Source organism: Psammomys obesus, unplaced genomic scaffold, assembly GCF_907164565.1.
Source record: "Psammomys obesus unplaced genomic scaffold, mPsaObe1.curated_primary_1811, whole genome shotgun sequence".
In the NCBI taxonomy this organism is placed as follows: Eukaryota; Metazoa; Chordata; class Mammalia; order Rodentia; family Muridae; genus Psammomys; species Psammomys obesus.
In genome coordinates this window covers 2174163-2195119 of record NW_026596039.1, presented here as the reverse complement: position 1 = coordinate 2195119, position 20957 = coordinate 2174163, and the positions used below count along the sequence as shown (strand labels likewise).

The window sequence follows — 20957 nt, the reverse complement described above, 5'->3', positions numbered from 1 at the left end:
TACTTAGTTAACTAAAATGCTGGACTTGGAAACTCATATATTTTTAAAACAGCCCAGTGGCGGACGTGCTCAGTTTCTTCTGTGTTGTTAGACCCCCACTAACTAGCGAGTCTACGCGAGGCCAGTGTGATTGCATTTCTCACTTAGCCAGAAGATGATGGAGGAGAGTTATACTGCATAAGGATGGGGTCACGGGGAAGGGAATGGGAAGGCCTTGCTTGATTAATTATACTCTGGGCTTTTAATTACGCAAGCAGTAAGTGAATCCAATTACACAGAATCAAAACAAGCTCACGTGATGGAATGAAAATGTAGACATTACCTGCTTCATCATCTTTCGAATGTCATTAGCTACTGTCTAGAGCTAATGAAGGTTATCCATTCTGAATGCTTCACAAGAATTGCGTGCGTTTGCGTTCTATTCTAACTTCAAAAACCCAAAGCTTCCAGTAACCGGAAAGGAGATCCCATTATGTACTTCATTTTGTATACTGTCCTCAACCTTCTTCTAACTTATTTAAAAGTGTCTTTACAAGAGCTTAGTTATTCCCACTTTTCTGCTAACAAGGTTGTACTTCTCCTAGTATCTTGATTTCTCTCCAAACTTCTTAAGGCTTCTGTATGTTAAAGACCAAGAAGTGGAGTTGTGAATTCCAAATGTATTCAAATTCAAAGTGTATGCTCGCTGGAGTCTTGAGGAAAAGCTGGTCAACTGCTTCCTGAGAGGTGAGAGAGGTTTACATTTAAGTAGTATCTCATTCATCCTTGTGTTCCCCCTTCCCCACCTCTGCATTGCTTTTAACAATCACTAAACTTTAAAAATAAAAGCTCCTCATTGTTTCAAACTCTAGATATACTGGGCTACTTTTGGAGTTGAACAGGCTTCGTGCTTACTGGAGACTCTGTAAGTTATCTTTACATGCGTGTTCTCCTTCGTGCTTTGGGTTTTATTGGTTTTAATCCCATTTTTTTTTAAATGACTCAGTGCCCTGAGGAGATCTTTTCTCACACGTTTGTAGCTTCTACTGATGTCTTGCTCCTCATATGTATGACTTTGTAAATTCTGAACTGGACAAAACATTTTCTGTCATTTCACCTGACTTCTGACTTTTATGTGTTGCTTAGAAATCCCTTCATACTTCAGTGCCTTACTGAGTCCTCCACTTCCTTCTAGAACATTTATTTTATATATTATTTAAACTAAAATATTTAATCCAATTGAAATTTACTTTTCATGTGACTTTTTCATTAAAAATGGATTTGCTAGAAACCCTATTTAAAGAGTTTATAAATTTTTGACAATAAATTTGAAGCCTCAGTTTTATGATGTGTTAACTTCTCAGATAGTAAGCATCCATTTTTATTTTAAATGTATTTTATTGAAGTATATTAATGGTACAAAATGATGGCTTTTCATATGACTTTTCACTCATATATGATGTGCTTTGGTCCTGTTCACTCCTGTTCCTCTCTTATTCTTACTGGCCTGAGGTTGGTATCTCATTGAGGTTTTGGTTTGCATTTTCCTGATAATTAATGATATCGAGTATTTCCCATGCATTTCTTTGCATAGTTGTGTCTTCTTTCGAGAACTGTTTATTTATGTTTGTGACTCACTCTGTCCAGGCTACCCTGGGACTCACTATGTAATTAAATTGGGCTTTGAACGACAGTAATTCCCCTGCATTATTCTCTCAAGTAGTCGGTTAGAGATGCGGCTCTCCATGCCCTGCCATTGTTTATTTTTATTTGGGTTATTATTTATTTTCATCATTAGATTTCAGAATTCCTTGTATAGTCTACATAGTAAGACTGTTTCTTGTTTTCATTCCATTGCCGGGAAGCTCTTTGTTCGGTGTAATCTCATTTGTCTCGCGGTTTTGGCATCATTTCCACACAAAGTCGTTGCCTAGCTCATTGTTTTGTAGTGTTTTCCTGTAATAGGTTTAGAGTTTCAAGTCCTACATGTAAGTCTTTAGTCTGTTTTGATTTGATATTTTTAACTGGGAAGAGACAAGGAAGCTGCTGTTATTCTGCATGTGGAGTTTCCTGTGACAATTTAGTAAAAATGTTAAGGGTTTTGGGTTAAGAGTTAAGGGTTTTAACTCTTCCCCAACAAAAACTTCAACAGCAGTCGGAATAAAAGGAAAAGCTCTGTAATGAGCACAGAAAATCAGGCTTCTGCTCTCAGAGGTTCGCTCATTAGTAGAAACCTGTTGTGGTAGACATAGGATAGGTGGTATTGTGGCCTCAAACTCGCAGAGACCCTCCTGCCTCTGCCTTCCTGAGGACTGGGATGAAAGGCGTGTGCCACCATGCCAGGCTCCAAGTCTTTTTAGCTGCTTTGAAAGAGATTTTCTCCGGAACTAAGCGAATTCCACAGAGGCTGCAATTGCAGGTTTCCAGTTAGAGCACTTTCACTGTCAGGCAAACAGAACTCTAAGCAGCGGTGGTCACTTCTCAACGGAAAAGGCAGACCTGCTTTTCAAAACACAGGAAGCCAGGCTCACAGACCCAGAGCCCGCAGCTTCACAGTGGGATCGTAACCACGCAGAAGGGAAACTCCACCTTCTACTTCTTGTTCTAATTCCTATGTAAATTAGTATTTCCCAAGGAAGTTTGTCAATTGTATTTAATTAATGTCAAAGCTTGGCGTGCTCCCTTTTTCCTTCAGAAGGACCGTCTTTATCCAAGGCCCCAGGGTGCTGCTGTGAGAAGCACTCGAGTTTCCACGAGTGGGCTTCCTTCTAGTTTTCTCTATCCCGCTCAGCATGCCAGCATCTCGCCATATTGGTGCTGACTCAGCGCTGGAGGGTTAGTGTGAGGTCCGGTGGAACAATTACTCGTTTTTTTTGTCTTTTGGCTTATAATTGCTTTATCTAGTAAGTAAAGACTGGTAATTTCAATATTTATTTATTTTCTTTCTTTTTTTAAAACAGTGATTTGTCTTTTCAAAGAACCAGTTTGAATTTCACTTATTTTCTCTTGCTGGTTTTTACATTTTAATTACACTGATTTATATTAAATACATAATATTTATTTCACCTGTTTACTTAGGCTTACATTTCAATCCTTTTTTTTTTTAATCGAGGTGGAAATTTAGCTTATTGACCTGAAATTTTCTTATTTTCTCATCTATTTATTTAATGCTTCAATTTATTTCTGAACATTGCCTTAAATGAACACATTTTGACAAATTATATTTACCTTCAAAGACATGTTTCTTAAAATTAAAATTCTCTTGTGTCTTCTTTAAAGCATGTGTCACTGAGAAATATCTTGTTTAGTTTTTAAATATTTGGGAATAGTATTTTTTTCATTATTGACTCGTAGATTAATTCATTGTAGCGTAAAGCCACACAGTGCTGCTTATCTGCTTCTAGACTTGTTAATTGAACATGGTCCAGCTTAGAGAACGTTTGAGGTCAGTGGGAGGAGAATATGCGTCATGTTGTTGTTCTATCGTTCCTGGTCTATTGACTTACCCGTCCTTCTTTGTCAGTGTAACCGCATTCTGAACACCATGGCTTCACAGTGAGACCTAACATTGGGCAGTGTTTGTCTTCCAGTTTTGTTCTCCTTACATATTGTTAGATATTCAGCATGAGTTGCTTCTCCATAGAAATCATAGGATCAGTTTGTTGATGTCTATATAACAGCATGTTGGGATATTGATTGGGATTGCATTGAACCTACAGATCATATTGGGAAGAACTGAAGTTTTGATAATGTCAAGGTTTATTATGAATGCGGAATTCAATAGACTTTATTCATTTATTTTTTCGAATTTAAAGAAAATTATGAACTTGTAGTTTTCCTCACGTAGATATTATGCATACTTGTTAAATTTCTCTCCAAATATTTGGTGCGTTGTTTGCCCTACAGCCTCAATTTTTGACTGATTATTGACTTTCAGTTTACCAAAATTTTTCTTAAATAGAACGTTGACTTTCAAGCTCCTAGAGTGTTGAGCCTTATATTGGAAATCCCAAATTATTTGTATACATAAAGCATTCCATCAAGTTAAACCAAAGATGCGCAGAGTTTAATAAAGAAACACAGGAAACAAATCTAGGACAGAATGTGTCAAGTTCTGAGAGCTCAAGAAGGTTGGTGTGCTGAGTCACCAGGGAGTGGACTGGTTTAGAAGGATCAGGAGGTGTGGCCTTGTGGGAGGAGGTGTGTCTCTGGGAGTGGGCTTTGAGGTTTCAAAAGCCCATGCTCATGCTGGGAGCCTTGATCTCTGCCTGCTGCCAGCAGATGAAGACATAGCTCTTAGTTATTGCTCCAGTGCTATATGTGCCTGCCATGATGATAATGAACTAACCTCAGAAACTGTAAGCAAGCCTCCTTTTAAATGCTTTTTGAAAATAAGTTGCCTGGACATGCATGCTGTCTCTTCACAGCAATAGAACAGTGACTAAGACACCCAGATTAGCAAGCCATTTGATTCTTTTTGTTTCTAAATTCTTAGCATTTAGTACAAAGTTTCATAAGTAGAAGGTACTTAATATATACAAATAAATGAATAAAGCACAAGGAAATACATCACCCAAAAGTTACATTTAAAATTAAAATTAAGCTGAAATGACACTTCGTGTTTCTGTTAAGTGATATGAGGAAATTAAATCCAAATGCAATTTAAATTTTTGACATTCTAGTTCCTTTAAAAATACTTAAGTATATAGGAACACTCCTACTGTTTTAAAAGTTTCCAAATGTTGGGGTAGTTTGGCATTTAGATGATGATTCTAAAGTTACAATTACAATCTTCTCTTCCCATATTATATATGAGTAAAAGTTACTCCTTAAGTAATAGCCTTGAAATTAACATGCATTCTCAAACTTCTTGGAGTGGATTTAATATTCTAGTAACATTTCCTTGTATTTTCCCAAGGCCTGTAATTTCTCTGGGCTTCCCAGAGCCATAAGATAAGAAACTTTCTTCTTTCACACTTAAAAGAAAAATCTAATTATAGAGAAAACAGTAGTTCTTTGCTGCCTTTATGAAGTGGAAGACTGTTGTTTTCTATCTTGTAACATTACTGAAAACTTTAGCATTCTTTTATTTTATCTTATGTTTTTCCATTAAGTTGCAAGAGTTTATTTTAAAAACCTATAGTTGATTAATAAGAGTTCATGATAAAAATAGAAGCTATTTGAGGAAAGGTAAAGATAAAAATAGAAGCTATTTGAGGAAAGGTTCAAGATGGACTCTGAACACACACTAACCTAACAACGCCGATAAAACAAATGATTATAGCAAAAATGCTTTCACATTAAAATTCTGCTTTTTATGCTTTTCTCATGTTTATACAATTGCAAAATAAAAAATAAAATCCTTTGAATATTAATTATTCCCCCCCTCCCTTTTGGACCAAATATTCATTTTCCTCTAAGTGTTTGGACTTGTAGAACTTAAAATTTATATTTATTTATTTTATTTTATGCATATGAAAATTTTTTTTTCTGCATGTGTGCCTATGCACCACATATAAACCTGATTCCTGAAGAAATCAGAAGAGGGTGTTGATTCCCCTGGAACTGGAGTTAGGGAGGGTTGTAGGCTGCCATATTGGTGCTAGGAATCACAGCTGCATCTTCTGCATGAAAATCAATATTCTTAAGCCAAAGCCATCTCTCTAGTCCCATGTCCTGTGGAACGTTTTATATAATAAAATGTTTCAAACAAAAGACTGAGGTTTCCAAGATGGGTGTCTTAAATGTTTTAGTCATGAATGATTTCATTGTTCTTAGACTTCTTGCCTTTCATCCAGATTTCAAGCTACATCATCTTTAAGATAAAAAAGACCTTTATATTTTAAATAATTGAAAAGAAAAAAAAATCAGAACTATGCTATTTTCAGTTCTACAAAGCCAGGAAGCTTGTCAGTGCTGCCCTGAATTTAATCGCTTGGAGTTTGAACAGATAATGTGCTTGGAGTTCTAGTGAACCAATTCTAACCCTATTTTCTTAAGTTTAAACATATATTGGTTGATTGTGTGTGTATGTTAGTGGTGTTTGCATACTAGTGGGGGTGCCCGCATTCCACTGTGCGCATGTGGGCAATCTACGGAAGTCCTCTCCCCACCCCCACTATGTAAATTTTGGAAACTGAACTCAAGTCATTATGATTGATGGGAAGTATCTTCATCGACTAAGTTTATAATATTCTATGTTAGATAAAATAGTAGACGTTTGTATAGAAGGGGCAAAGAAAATTATTTCGGAGAAATTTGGAGCTCTTTTAATGAATATGTCCATTTGCAGGCTCATTTACCGGGTCATACCAGGCAGATGAATCCATCAAACCATTCCCAGGTGGCAGCATTCGTCCTCCTGGGGCTCTCCCAGGTATGGGAGCTTCGGTTCTTATTCTTCACTGTCTTCTTAGCAGTGTATCTTCTGACTGTTACTGGCAATCTTCTTATTGTGGCCATAGTGACCTCTGACCCACGCTTGCACACGACTATGTATTTTCTCTTAGGCAACCTTTCATTCTTGGACTTCTGCTATTCCTCCATCACTGCCCCCAGGATGCTGGTTGACTTGCTCTCGCATGGTCCCACTATTTCCTTTGGTGCTTGTCTGACTCAGCTGTTCTTTTTCCACTTCATTGGAGGCATCAAGATCTTCCTGCTGACTGTCATGGCATACGACCGTTACATTGCCATTTCCCAGCCCCTGCGCTACACGCTGATTATGAATCAGACAGTCTGTGGGCTCTTCATGGCAGCCTCATGGGTCGGGGGTTTTATCCACTCCATTGTACAAGTGGGACTGACTATCCATCTACCGTTTTGTGGTCCTGACAGGCTGGACAATTTCTATTGTGACGTACCACAGCTGATCAAACTGGCCTGCACAGATACCTTTGTTTTAGAGCTTCTGATGGTATCTAACAATGGCTTGGTCACCCTCATGTGTTTTCTGGTGCTGCTGGGCTCCTACACAGCCCTGCTCGTGATGCTCCGAAGCCACTCGAGGGAGGGTCGCAGCAAGGCCCTGTCTACCTGTGCCTCCCACATTGCTGTGGTGACTATAATTTTTGTCCCTTGCATCTACATCTATGCAAGGCCTTTTAGGACATTCCCCATGGACAAGGCAGTTTCCGTATTGTACACAATGGTCACCCCCATGCTGAATCCTGCCATTTATACCCTAAGAAACAAAGAAGTGATTGCAGCCATGAAGAAGCTGTGGAGGAGGCAGAAGAATTTTCTTGGTCCCTCACAGCATTGACTACTTAGCAGAAGACAGGATCTGAAAACCTGAGAAATGATTCAGAAGACCCACAGAGCAGATAAAACTCCATGCCTGTTACAATTGTTTCTTATGCCTTAAAATCGTTTTTAAGCATAGTTAACTTCTGGTGTCTAGAACATGGGTAGGATATTCTAGATCTGCTAGGAACCTTCTAGCAAACTGTTACGTAGTTTAGAGAGCACATTCCAGAATGAGTGTGGTGCTGACCATGCTAAGAATGTTCCAGTTTGATCTGCAATGTACCCACAAGTGATGAAGCTGGTGACCCTTTCCTGATTCTTTTTGAACACAAATCATAGAATTTTTTTTTCAATTTCATGGAGGCAGATGGGGTCTGGTGAGTAAATAAATGTACTATCCAATGGGTACTTCAGGAGGCTGAATGGCTATCTGTGAAGAAAGCTAATTATTTTGGGAAGGTTAGCTTCAGCCTTATAGTTATTATCATTATCACCATTGCCACTGTCATTACTATCCTCCAAAGTCATGCTTGTATCCTTGCTGTCACGGTCCCTGCCATGATGATCATTGGCCATCTAAAACTGTAGACCCCCAATTAAATGCTTTCTTTTTTAAGTTGCCTTGGCAGTGGTGTTTTGTCACAGCAATAGAAAATTAATTAAGGCAACTAGTATATATGAATACTTTCCTTCCGCACACACCCTGAATACCTCAGTCTTTCAAATTCAGCTGTCTGTCAGGCTGTCCAGAGCTGAGACTGACCGCTGCAATGATGCTTCATTCTCTGGTTCTTGAAAAGAGAGTGGTACAAGAAGATCCATATATGTTATTAGGAGCTCCATTTCAACTTCAGAAGCTTTGGATTTTCTTTGCTGTGCTCTCCTGACTTACTTGGACCAAGACACTGATACATGAAAGAGAAGAACAGATACTTTGGTTTCTAAACCAGCTATAAACCATTTCCTTGAACAATTTCACACAGTTACACAATGTATCATAATCATAGACCAGACCCTGCAAATTGTCTTGAGATCCACCAAACGCTTCTCCCTCCCAATCTCTATTTTGTTTTTGTAACCTTCTGAGTCCAATCAGTGTTGCCTGTATGTGTATGTATGTATGTATATGTATGTACATATGTACATGTATGTTATCTACTTGGGCATAGTACAATGAACTTTCATGACATTATTTTTGAGACAAAGCCTTTCTCTATGGTCCAGGTTGTTCTTAAACTTGTGATGTCTCTGCCTCAGCCCGCTAAATTCTGAGACTGTAAATGTGTATACCTGGCTCATAATATCACCTTGATATAATGATTACAAGACTTAGATTGGTAAATATCATTTATGCCTGCCTTTCTCAACCCCACAATAAATATTTAAAGTAGAAGGCACAATAGGTGCATGTTTTGAGAAGGCTATTTAAACATTTCAGTTTATTGTTCTCAGAGTATTTGCCCTGTGAACTACAAATTAATTCCTGTAGACTATAAAACTAATGTATTTGAGTAGACTGGTGTAACACAGATGATTGGAATTAAATGACTTTTTTTTTAACTTAATTCAGCTATGAATCTAAAATAAAATTTATGAGGGTGAGGAATCTAAACAGACTTACAATCTTAGACATGGTAAGGTTTTATGATTGCTTGGCAGAATGGTGTTATATTGTGTGACAGTTTTCCTGGAGAGATGTAAATGAACACTTACTTTCCTCAGGGAGGAACTTATGACAGGCCAAAGCAATGAGACCATTGATGTCTAATTTATGTGACATTTATCGGATTCCTTACAGAAGTGTGGACAACTCAAAGGCCTTTTCAAACATGAGCGATGATTGAAGAAAGCTGGGAACCCAGAACTCTCTGCATGACTTGCACGCAGCTTGACAAGTTGAAGAATTTCTTCTACTTAGCAATTTTCATTGCTATCTAACTTCCAGGAGAGATCAACCTTGTTAATCTTTTAAGTTTCAGGAATTTCCTGAGATTAGTGAATTTTTCACTTCCAAGTCTTAATGGGTCTACCTTCAGAGATTTCTGAGTTTTAGTGAGCTTCCCTTCAAGATGGAATTTTTCAATTTAGAGTAAATTACTAATCAAAGGTTTTTTTTTTATTCTAGGTAGGAAATCTATTTTAATGTGTTTTAATTGACACAACAAAATGATAAAACAATTGCCAAAATACTGATGCCTTCTTTTGATTTTTTCCTATTGAAATCATTGCTACCATTAAAAAAAATTAGATCAATACAGATTAAGTACCCCAGTGTATATTGTGAGTAGTTGGAGTTAATAACAGTATGATGATTGGCCATCTGCTCATTGCCATTTGGCATGTGTGACTTAGGGACCCTCTACGTATAGACTGTTTTCTTGTTTTTTAAAATGACTTTCATGAGGCAGGATAAAAGTTATTTGGCTTGCTTACAATATAAAACAGTCTAGCTGCTGTCTCTGAAACATGGAGGCTTAATGTACACAGTGTTGTATCCTACTATGTGCTTCTATGTCTCTCTCAATATATACATCTATCTATCTATCTATCTATCTATCTATCTATCTATCTATCTATCTATCATCTCTCTCTCTGTTATGTATAACTACCACCTATTTTACTCCTGCAATAATTTCAGTGATGGTACTTGCTATGATCATCTATTAGAGAAGTATTTTGACCAGGCCTAGGTATAGTTTATATGTCTTTTGGAATCTATCATTGCTAGAGCTCCAAATCATTTTTGTTAACCAGCCAAGTATGATGGTGTATACTTGTCATCTCAGAACTCATGAGGTTCAATGAAGACTGCGAGTTCAAGGTCAGACTGGGCTACATAGATGACTCTCTTGCAAACAAAACAAAACAATGTTGTATTCTGATTTTAAAAATAAAAATAATAAATAAGCTATACAAATAGCAGCAAACAACAATTTAAAACAGAATAGAAAGACTCACTATCATGTGCTTTAAGGACTGTGTGCTCTGTAAATAACCTGGATTCCTTTGTTAAATTGGTGCCATATGTTACTAAATTGGAACAAAGGTGTTATTGCATTCTATGACATTTACAAAGAGATATAAACTTATCCCCAATATTAAAAGTCACTCAACTCAATCTTGTTTTATATTTCTCTTTCTCTCTTCCCACACCATGCATGCACGTGTGTGTGTGTATGTGTGTATGTGTGTGTGTGTGTATGTGTACGTGCTGGGGGACATGAATGCTGGCATGTCTAGGGAAGTCAGAGAACAACTTAGAGCGATTGGTTCTATCCTAATACTGTGTGTTCTGTGTATGGCCTGCGGATCAAACTCAAGGTCTTCAGGTTGGGAGCAAGCACCCTTACCTGCTGTTGGACTATCTTCATACCCTCAATCTGTTTTAAACATAAGGAAACTTACAAAATTAAAAAAAAATTGGCATATGTTCAAGGATGATAAAAGTTTTACCATTCTCACTAAATGATAATACAATGAACAATTGAGGGTCATTAACTGGCTCTTGCCTACCTTTTCACCCAAAAATCTACCTTGCTTTGCCTTATAGGTTTTCATAGTCCTGAATGTGCTCAATGTACTAATGATATAAATTTTTCTCAGAATCACAAGGAAGCAGGCCACATATGCATTCATGCTTTCAAACCCACAACTGTACCTCAGAGAAAAATGTGTCCTGAAACATGGGGAGGGAAGGATAATCTAACATGCATGTTAGATATATAGACTTATTTTTTTCTAGTTCAGGGCATTATTCTAATACTCCACACTTCTAACACATTTAAACAAATTCCAAAAACATTCAGTGTAACAGTCTCATGAGAGTGCTTGCTTTGATTTGTGACATACATTATTTCTTCACAGCAGTGAGCTTAAATCACTTTTTCTTCCATAGAGCTTGAAGGTGAGTGGTTCAGGAGAGGTGTGATGATATAATTAAGGGCAGAGACATTTCTGTTGAGAAGCAAGAGATGACCCTTTGATATATAGTTGTAAAATAAAAAGGTTGACCATAGACCATGAACACCACTGAATGTTCCAAGGCACAAATGGAGAATGCTTTCCTTTGTTCAGCCATTGTGAGGACTTGAGACCAGGATGCAGGTGGATACAGGATAGTGAGGTCAAGGCCAGAGGACAAGTGACACCAATAGCACAATATTCATCGGCTCTACTGGTAGATGGTCCAGCAAAAGAGACTCAGCAAGGGCCATTTAAAACATAAAGTAGTCAATAATTTTCTTAAGATTTATTTTTAAATTTTATTTCATGTGTATGAGTATTTTGTCTACATGTGTACCTGGTAGCAATGGAGACCAAAGGAGGGTATTTTATCCTCTGCAACTGGAGTTACAGAAGGTTATGAGGTGCCTCGTGGGTGCTAAGAATTAAACCCAGGTCCTCTGGAAGAGCAACCAGTGCTCTGACTTCTAAACCATCTCTCTAGCCCAAAGTAATCATTACTACTGAGGTCACAAATGAGGTAGAATGACCAAGATAATGGCAGAACAAAGAACCCAGACAAACTCAGCTGGTCAGGAGGCTAGAATCAGTTGGAAGCAAACATGATTGTACATCAGGGCCTTCACATTGTCAGTTCAGAGTGTCAATATTACTCCACTGGTCTTGCTCTGCTTATTTCCTCTTTATTCCTAGTAACTAATAACCTGCTGCTATCCGTCTTGGTTTACTTCCAAAAATATTGGAGTCAAAAGGGCAAAAATATACTGCTTATTACTGTATTTTCATAGAGAATATGTATATTGATTGTGGCTGCTTCTGCATTTAATATTATACTCTTAAGAGCGAAGTTGAAGAGAGAAGTTGGTGCCCTGAGGATGTGATTTGAAATGTTAACTGCTTTTCTATATCTTCCATTCAGTGGGAAGAAAAAAACACTTCAACCCTACTATGAGCTAGTATCACTTACACATTATAAATGTTTTCGTTGATATACTATGGTTGATTAAAAAAATACCAACCAACAACTTAGTTCCATTTGCAAATCCAAATTCAGAAATACAACCATAAATATGTAAGGCAAGATGATGTCGCCCAAAACTACTAATTCTGCAGCAATGGACACCAGTGAGAGTGAAAAAGATGAAATTCCAATCCCAAAGTCAAAATAATTATTAGAGTAACATGATTAAACTCAGATATAAAATCAAGAAGAATACAGAACAGCTCGTGGATAAGGAAGTCAGTAGAGAAGGGAGAGAAAAAGAAATAACTGATGTTAATGACCCTTGAGACTTATTTCAAGCATTGGCTGAGATTAATAACATGTTGACAAGGATGAATGGAAAGGGTAACACTTATTCATTGCTTCTGGGAGTACAAACTGGTACATCCACCTTGGACATCAGTGTGAAAGCTCTTAAAAAGCCAAATACAGATTTACCACAAGATCCAGCTATACCATTCTTGGGTATAACCCCCCCAAAACTCTACATCTTATGGCAGTGATACTTGTTCACCCAAGTTCGTTGCTTCTTCCTTCATAACAGCAACAAATTAGAAAGAGTCTAGATGTTCATAAACTGACAAATTGTTATTAAAAATCTGATACATTCACATACTGTAATATTATTCAGCTCTTACTAAAATTGAGATTTGTTGGCAAATGGATGGAGGCACAAACAATTATCCTGAGTAAAGTAACCAGACTCATAAAGACAAACATTGTGCATTTTCTCTTCTAAATAGATTTAGCATTTGTGATTTAGATATGTGTGTTTAATTTAGAATACCTACAGATGCTGGGTAATTAGTATGAGACCAGAGGTGGTGAGGAGGAGATCTTTCAAGGAAGGGAAAATAGAATATAGTGTTATGAAGAGATAAAAGAAAAACTAGAGGTGAAAGATTAAATGGGAGGGCTATGGGAAGGCAGGGTAGAAAAGGGGACACAGAGAGAGACAACTGAAACTGAAGGCCTTTTGAAATAGCCATGTAGGAGCTTATGACTGTATATAGAAAATGGGTTTAAATGGAGTTACCATGTAATGGGATATAGCCCAACTAGATATCTTATACTACCAAACAAAGTTTCTAGTACTAGAAATGGGTTACATCGTCTTTATGTATTCATCCCAAGGACAACGGTAATGCTAGTTAGTGGTCGCTCTCCACAACTTGATGGTAAGATGTTTTTGCTGAAGGTGTGGCAACAGAGAGATCTTGTTGGCACTGAACTGGGAGCTTTGTGCCCACTGGCTAGCATTCATAGTTCTGAAAGACGTTATACACTTTTTCCGAGGAAAAAAGTAATTATCGGTTCTCCCAAGTATTAATCCAGTGAGCCACAGTAAGGAGATGCCTGAAAGATACTTGTACAAGAGTGGCATGCATGGAATCTATCAAAATTTAAAGATGAATTTAAGGCCTGTTCCAAGAAATGGAGCCCGTATCTGACACTGTCAATGAGGTCAAGACCCTGAGTCTAGATAGGTCATGGGCCCTATCATACCTAAGACTGTTTGAGAACCCCCTTTGGAACTTAGTGTTTTTGTTTTTTTTTTTAGATTCACATATGTATAGAATATATTTCTTTCTATTTATGCATATCCATACATGTATGTGCGTTATAGTTATTGTACATAGGAAATATTGCTCATTCTAGAGTCCATAAATTGCTACCTCAGTGCCAGATGTGGTATATTTTCCTTAAGTTTTTGTAAAAAGTGTCCTGGAGACTGTCAAAATAAACTTTTGCAATTGCTTTTTGTTGACCACCAGAATTATTACACATGCTACATACACTGGTTACAGGACATGGAGGAATGAATTTGGAACTGAACAGGATACTTCATTCCTACTGGCTTTTCATAGTACTGGAAGATGGTATGCAGCTTCTGGGGGAAAAGTCATTTACACTCTTACTCAGTTGGGAACAATGTGAACTTCAACAATGACTGACGTGTCAATATATGCTTGTTGGTGTAATAGTGGCATAGGTGCTATGGTGGCAAACAATTGTTTTCCGATTGGATTTAAGGCAAATGCCTGGTACTATAAACCTCTCCCAAAACCCATGGCTGGGAGTGATACAAACCCTAGAGATGAATCTATGAATACTATTCTCCTACATGGACATAGTAGCAAACTGCCTTCTAAATATACTCTTAGACTTCACTAGAGAAGTTTAATTTTACAATGGGAAACATTTACTACAGAAACTTACAACTCATCAAAATGTAGAGAACAGGTTTCTGTGTAGTGCTCAGACATACACCTTCTCCCAAACACTGAGGGATGATGTAGGAAGAGGGAGTAGAAAGAGGATGAGAACCAGAGGTGGGAGAGGACTGGGGCAAAGCAGTGCCTTCTTGACATGACAGGACAGCTATGCCTGTTAACTCTCAGTAGCTGTGGTTTGACCTGAGCAAGGTCCAAACCAGTCAATGTAACAACATGGGTGTTGGAGGGGTACACAGGTTCTCTTTCCTAGCTTAAGAGCAACTAAGAGTTGATGGCTTTTTGGGAAAAAGAGTAAATTTTCTTTAAGGGTGTGGCTCCTGGTAGTTGCACCATGGTCCAGTAGATGGCCCCATATTCATGAGTCTATGGGCATCACAAATCAGACCTGGTGAGCCATGAAAAACAAAACAAAACAAAACAACCCTGAAAATTAGGAGGGGGTGTTTGGATGGCTCTTGTAGGAGTTAGGGGATGACTGACTGAATATTATCAAGATACATTGAATACATGTGTGAAATTATCAAAGAATTAATTAAAATACACTAAAAGTAATGAAGTATATTTTTAAGACATAAATGAGGAAAAATTAAAATTGTCAAATAAAAAGCTCATAAAGTCAAATAAAATCTCAGTGAAGAGCTATATAAATAGAAGTGACAAGTAAGACAAGATAATCAGAACTTAGGAGAAGATCTATCATGTATTTTATTTACCATGTTCACTCCAGAAATGCAAGGATGGATTAACATACACAACTCAATAAATGTAATATATTTTGTTAATAGATGATGCAAGTTCAGAAATTATATGATGAGCTCTATAGATGAGGAAAAGGCTATTGGCAAGATCCAACAATGAATGAAACTAGAACAACTAACCTTGAGTCAGAAAACATAAACCATGCCAGTGTGTATAATATAACTTGTATTTGTAGCCAATCGTTTTTATTTTTTAAACATTCTTGGATCTCTAAACATTGCCTCTTCAATAAAATTGAATGGTGAATGTCCGAATAGCTCTCTGCTAACACTGGGAAAGGGAGTTAGTGATGAGCCAGCCTTTCTCCAATTTTCAGGAATTCAAGGAAGCACGTCCCAAGAGTGTTAATTGGACACTGCAAGTGAACTCTGCTTCCTCTATTCTTGCTTTTCTTTCCCTCTGTACCCAGATTTGTCTTTGTTGTTTGTTTCAGTAAGACACACGAGCGGATATGTGTGCCACACCAAGCACACAAACACCAACATCTAAAACATAAGTAAGAGCATGTCAAATGCTGGCCATGATCAGATGGATGATTTAAGCGGCTGTAAAGCTGAATAACAGAGACAATGATACCAGAGAGAAAAGTCCTCACCCCTCTTAGAATGCCTGATTCTAGAAAACTTGTAAATGTGAATCACCGCGTGGGAATTCTGGAGTAAAACATACAAGGGTGAATATAGGGAAGAGAGAGGTTCACTTTGTAAGTATCACACCTTCCCCAGTGCTCTGTTTCTGGATTTCCCCACGTGAGCACGTCACATCAAATTGAGCTTCTTGCTCCTCTAACCTTCCAGTACGATTCCCAGGAGGACTACTTTAATCTCATTCCTAGCAGAACACTAAGGAGACCAACAGTGCCAGTAGTAAGTGCCACTGAGGAGACCAACAGTCCTGTAGTAGCTAGGAACAAGGGAGAAGGCAGAGGCTCACAGACACCAGAGCACAGAACTCAGCAGGATGACACAGTCTTGCTGGCTGGTCCATGGACACCGGGAGGGTGCCATATATTCACCTTGCCTATGCTTTCTCCAAGCTAGCGGGTGAGCATCCTTGTGACTTGCAACTCCATGCCCTTTCATAGTCATATGTATAAATGTGCAAAGCCTACACATACATGCTCACCTAGATGGCACTTATTATAGCAATAGGAGTGACAATTTTGGTTTGGGAGAAGACATGCAACACCGACAACTTCAGGGCATTGCCTTATGGAACACAAACAGCACAACGTAGAAATAAGTTAAACAGTCCTAAGAGGTAACATTCATAGAATAGTTCATATCTTGCATGCCTCCATTTGTGTAACTTTCCTGAATGACTGTCTATAGAAATGGAGAGCGTATTAGTGGTTACCTGTGGCAAGGGAGGAGTAGGGACAGAAGCAACAAAGGCATTATTATTGAATGCAGCATAAGGTACTGCTGTGGTTATGGAAATGTTCAGGGGCTTGAATAAACATTAATCATCCTTTTTTTAATAAACACTTGGTAGTATTCATTTGCATAAATTAACATTTTAATTTATTTAAAACACAATTTATTATTTATTTTCAATATACTTGTCTTGCATATTTAAATTAATATTTATACTTGGTTTTTTAGAGGCAGGGCTTCTCTGTGTAGCCTTGGCTGTCCTGGACTTGCTTTGTAGACCAGGCTGCCCTTGAACTCACAGTGATCTGCATGCCTCTGATGCCTCTACCTTCCTGAGTGCTGGGATTAAAGGTGTGTGCCACAGCATTCCACGCTTCCCCGGGGATGGTCCAAATGGCGGTGTTGTTCTTGATTCCCGGTATAACTTAAATGTCTGGAGCTCTTGATGTCCTGCAGATGAAGGAGGAGGATGTCCTCAAATTCCTTGCCACAGGTGCCCACTTAAGTGGCACCAATTTTGACTTTCAGATGGAGCAGTACATCTACAAAAGGAAGAGTGATGGAATCTACACATAAATCTGAAGAGGACCTGGGAGAAGCTGTTTCTTGCATCTTGGGCTGTTGTTGCCATTGAGTACCTGCTGATGTCATCATCATCTCCTCCAGGAACACCGGACAGCAAGCTGTGCTGACGTTTGCTGCTGCCACTGCAGCCAGTCAGTGGCTGGCCGCTTGATACCTGGGACCTTCACTAACCAGATCCAAGCAGCCTTCAGGGAGCCATGGTGGTGACTGATCTCAGGGCTGACCACCATCCCCTAACAGAGGCAACCTGCCCACCATCGCTTTGTGCAACATAGATTTTCCTCTGCATTATGTGGACATTGCCATCCCATGTAACAACAAGGGAGCTCACTCAGTGGGTCTGATGTGGTGGATGCTGGCCCGGGAAGTACTCCGCATGCGTGGCACTATCTCCCGTGAGCACCCATGAGAGGTTATCCCTGATCTTTACTTCTACTGAGACCCAGAGGAGACTGAAAAAGAGGGGCAGGCTGCTGCTGAGAAGGCCGTGACCAAGGAGGAGTTCCAGGGCGAATGGACTGTGCCAGCTGCTGAGTTCACCACTCTTCAGCAGAGGTGGCAGACTGGTCTGAGGGTGTACAGGTGCCCTCTGTACCCATCTAGCAGTTCCCTACTGAAGACTGGAGTGCCCAGCCAGCCACTGAGAACTGGTCAGCAGCTCCCACATATGTATGTATGTCTGTATGTATATATGTATGTGTGTATATATATATATATATATATATATATATATATATATATATATATATGTATATTTTTATAGTTGTAAATTTTCTAGGCATTTGTTGCAGATTAGTCAGCACTGAAAACACACATATAAATAACATTATTCAAATAGAGCAGGTTATATTTTGAAATATATATGTATATATATAACATATATCTATGCATACAATAAAAATTTTTAGTAAAAAAAGATGTATGAATTTGAAGGAGAACAGGGAAGGATATATGGGAGGGTTGGGAGGAAGGAAAAAGAAGGAAGAAATGTAATTTTATTATCATCTCAAAAAAAGTTAGAAAAATTTTCTTTTGGAAAACAAACAAGATCCATCCTGCTAAACAATTTTCTTTTCCATCATTCTATGATAATATAGAATAATATAAAGCTTAAATTTCCACCAACATATCTATATTACAACATGTTGGGCTTTGGTAAATTAAAAAGAGAATCAGGGATGAGCAAAAATAATGCCAACAAACAAAACATTTTATAGTACTGAAGAGATTTTATAGAAGATACTGAATATAAAGAAACAGTCATCTTGATTTTTTTTAATAACTTGTGATATGCCCAAATATACATAAAATTGTGCCATTCTAGTAAGCTGTTGTCATTATTGACTAGGCTGTACATGCAGGGTACCGAATTTTGCTTAATTTCAAAGCCTGATCTTCAGAGAAAACCCTGGGGAATCACAGGCCTTCCAACTTTTAATCAGGTCCCAAGGATTATCCAGCTCATTAAGCCCCTTGGGCCGTATTATCATGTGGCTCTTTTGATTTTAGTAGGGTTGGTGAAGACACTCTGGGCAAAGCCACCCTTGAATTCACAATCTGCAGCTCATAGTTTTTCAGAGCTTGAAGGAATAGGGCTGGAGTAGGAAAAACAACAATTGAACAGACCTGTTTTTTGCCCTGCATGGTCATTTCCTAAAATTAGTTGAAGCTATTTGCCCTGCATGTGAATAGGGCAGAAGAGTTACCTTTTTCTTTCTTGAAGGGGATGTAAAATGGTTAGTCTTCAATTGTATGTAAGGTACTTTGCTTTTAGAAACCTCATCTAAGACAGCCAGAGGGGCTTTCATGGGCTTCGTCTCCTGTCTCCTTGAGATCTCACTGAGATCTGAGTGAGAAGGGAGTTAGACTGGCAAGGCATGAATGGGGCAGGGAGAGTGGAACAGACATTCTGAAAATCAAGAGAGCGGTCATTAGCACGCTGAATAAAATTGACTTCTGTGCTTTCATATTCATGCTGTATAATTATGTGCTCTCAATTATATGAAATTTAGACAAACAGAAGGGCCAAAAAATGTAGGGCTAGCATTCATCTCTTCATTCTGGCTTTCAGTCTCATCATATGGGTTTACTTGTAATGCCCCTCCTTTTCCCATTCTCATAGCTATGACTCGAGAAATGGCCTCAGAAAATAATTCTTCTGTGAAGGAGTTTATCCTGCTGGGCCTGACACAGCAGCCAGAGCTCCAGCTGCCTCTCTTCTTCCTCTTCTTGGGAATCTATGTGGTCTCCATGGTGGGGAACCTGGGCTTGATTGTTCTGATTGTTTTGAACCCTCACCTGCACACCCCCATGTACTACTTCCTGTTCAACCTTTCCTTCACTGATCTCTGCTACTCCTCTGTCATAACCCCCAAAATGCTGGTGAGTTTTGTGAAGCAGAACATCATCTCTGATGCTGAGTGCATGACTCAGCTCTTTTTCTTTGCCCTCTTTGTTATTGATGAATGTTGTATTTTGACAGCGATGGCCTATGACAGATACGCTGCCATCTGTAAGCCCCTACTTTATAAGGTGACCATGTCCCATGAGGTCTGCTTTGTATTGATGGTGGGTGGGTACACAATGGGGTTTGTGGGTGCCCTGGCCCATACAGTGTGTATGCTGAGACTCACCTTCTGCAATGGAAACATCATCAATCACTATATGTGTGACATACCCCCTCTGCTGAAGCTCTCCTGCACAAGCACCGCCATCAACGAGCTGGTTGTTTTCATCGTGGTGGGTGTCAGTGTGATAGTTCCAAGTCTCACCATCTTTATTTCTTATACCTTGATCCTCTCCAACATTCTCCGCATCTATTCTTCAAAGGGCAGGTCCAAGGCCCTCAGCACCTGCAGCTCCCACATGATTGCTGTCTCTCTCTTCTTCGGATCATCGTCGTTCATATACTTTAAGTCTTCTCCTGTTGGATCAGTGGATCAAGATAAGATATCTACAGTGTTTTATACTGTTGTGGTTCCCATGATGAACCCCTTCATCTACAGTTTGAGGAACAAAGATGTTAAAATTGCATTGAGTAAGACTTCGAAGAAAAGGTGTTCACTTAAATAGAAGATGTATTGATATACATGATGAATCCTTAGATGGGAACATACATGATACATAAAGGTATGGAGGAAAGACTCCACCATTGTAATAAAATGCAAATAATCAAATGATAGAGAAAATGAAAGTAAGTACATATCTTAAAATTATCTTAAGTACAGTTAAAGCTAGTAAGAGAGAGAAGGGAAAAGTTTATTCTCTATGTTATTTGCAGAAATTACATGAATTCAAGGAAGAAAAGGAGGTAATACCCCAGAAAAGTCAAGCTGGTCAAATTCTGGAGTTGAATTTTTCTAGAATTCTTGTGTAGCTGTCATGGAGATAACTGACTTTCAGCCAACCGCTAACATATTCATTGAATCTATTTCTGTTAAATAATGGAGATGGTTTAGGGGCTGATTTTCTGGTTTTGAAAAGGGCAGAAACATGTATCTATCTTTCTGGTCTCTTCTTACTTTATTCTTAAGGAAGGCCAAAGATTTTCCTCTGATTTTAGTTACTAGGAGCAGGAACCCAGATTTCAGTTTTTTTTTTTTTTTTTTTTTTAATCGCAGAAGTAAGCATACAAACATGAATGTAAGCTCAAATGAGGTCTTTGTTGGGAAAAAGTTGAACCACAACTGTTTGTCAGTTACTTGTAGAGGAATTGTGGTCGATCTAATTCATTAGTACTCTGCGTTTTTCCTTCATTATTAAGTTTTGTTCTTTCTCTGCCTCAGAATTTTTAAATGGTGATAATGA

At 38.4% G+C, this 20957-nt stretch overlaps 2 protein-coding genes across 2 annotated transcripts; both read left to right on the top strand.

The window, feature by feature from the left end:
• The first annotated feature begins 6298 nt into the window (after positions 1–6298).
• LOC129687729 (olfactory receptor 4D5) lies at positions 6299–7243 on the top strand. Its single transcript, XM_055622287.1, has one exon. It carries the CDS (start codon positions 6299–6301, stop codon positions 7241–7243), a length of 945 nt encoding a protein of 314 aa, XP_055478262.1.
• A 12031-nt stretch (positions 7244–19274) lies between these two features.
• On the top strand, positions 19275–20222 carry LOC129687510 (olfactory receptor 145-like). The gene has a single exon (XM_055621945.1). It carries the CDS (start codon positions 19275–19277, stop codon positions 20220–20222), a length of 948 nt encoding a protein of 315 aa, XP_055477920.1.
• The last annotated feature ends 735 nt before the right edge of the window (positions 20223–20957 follow it).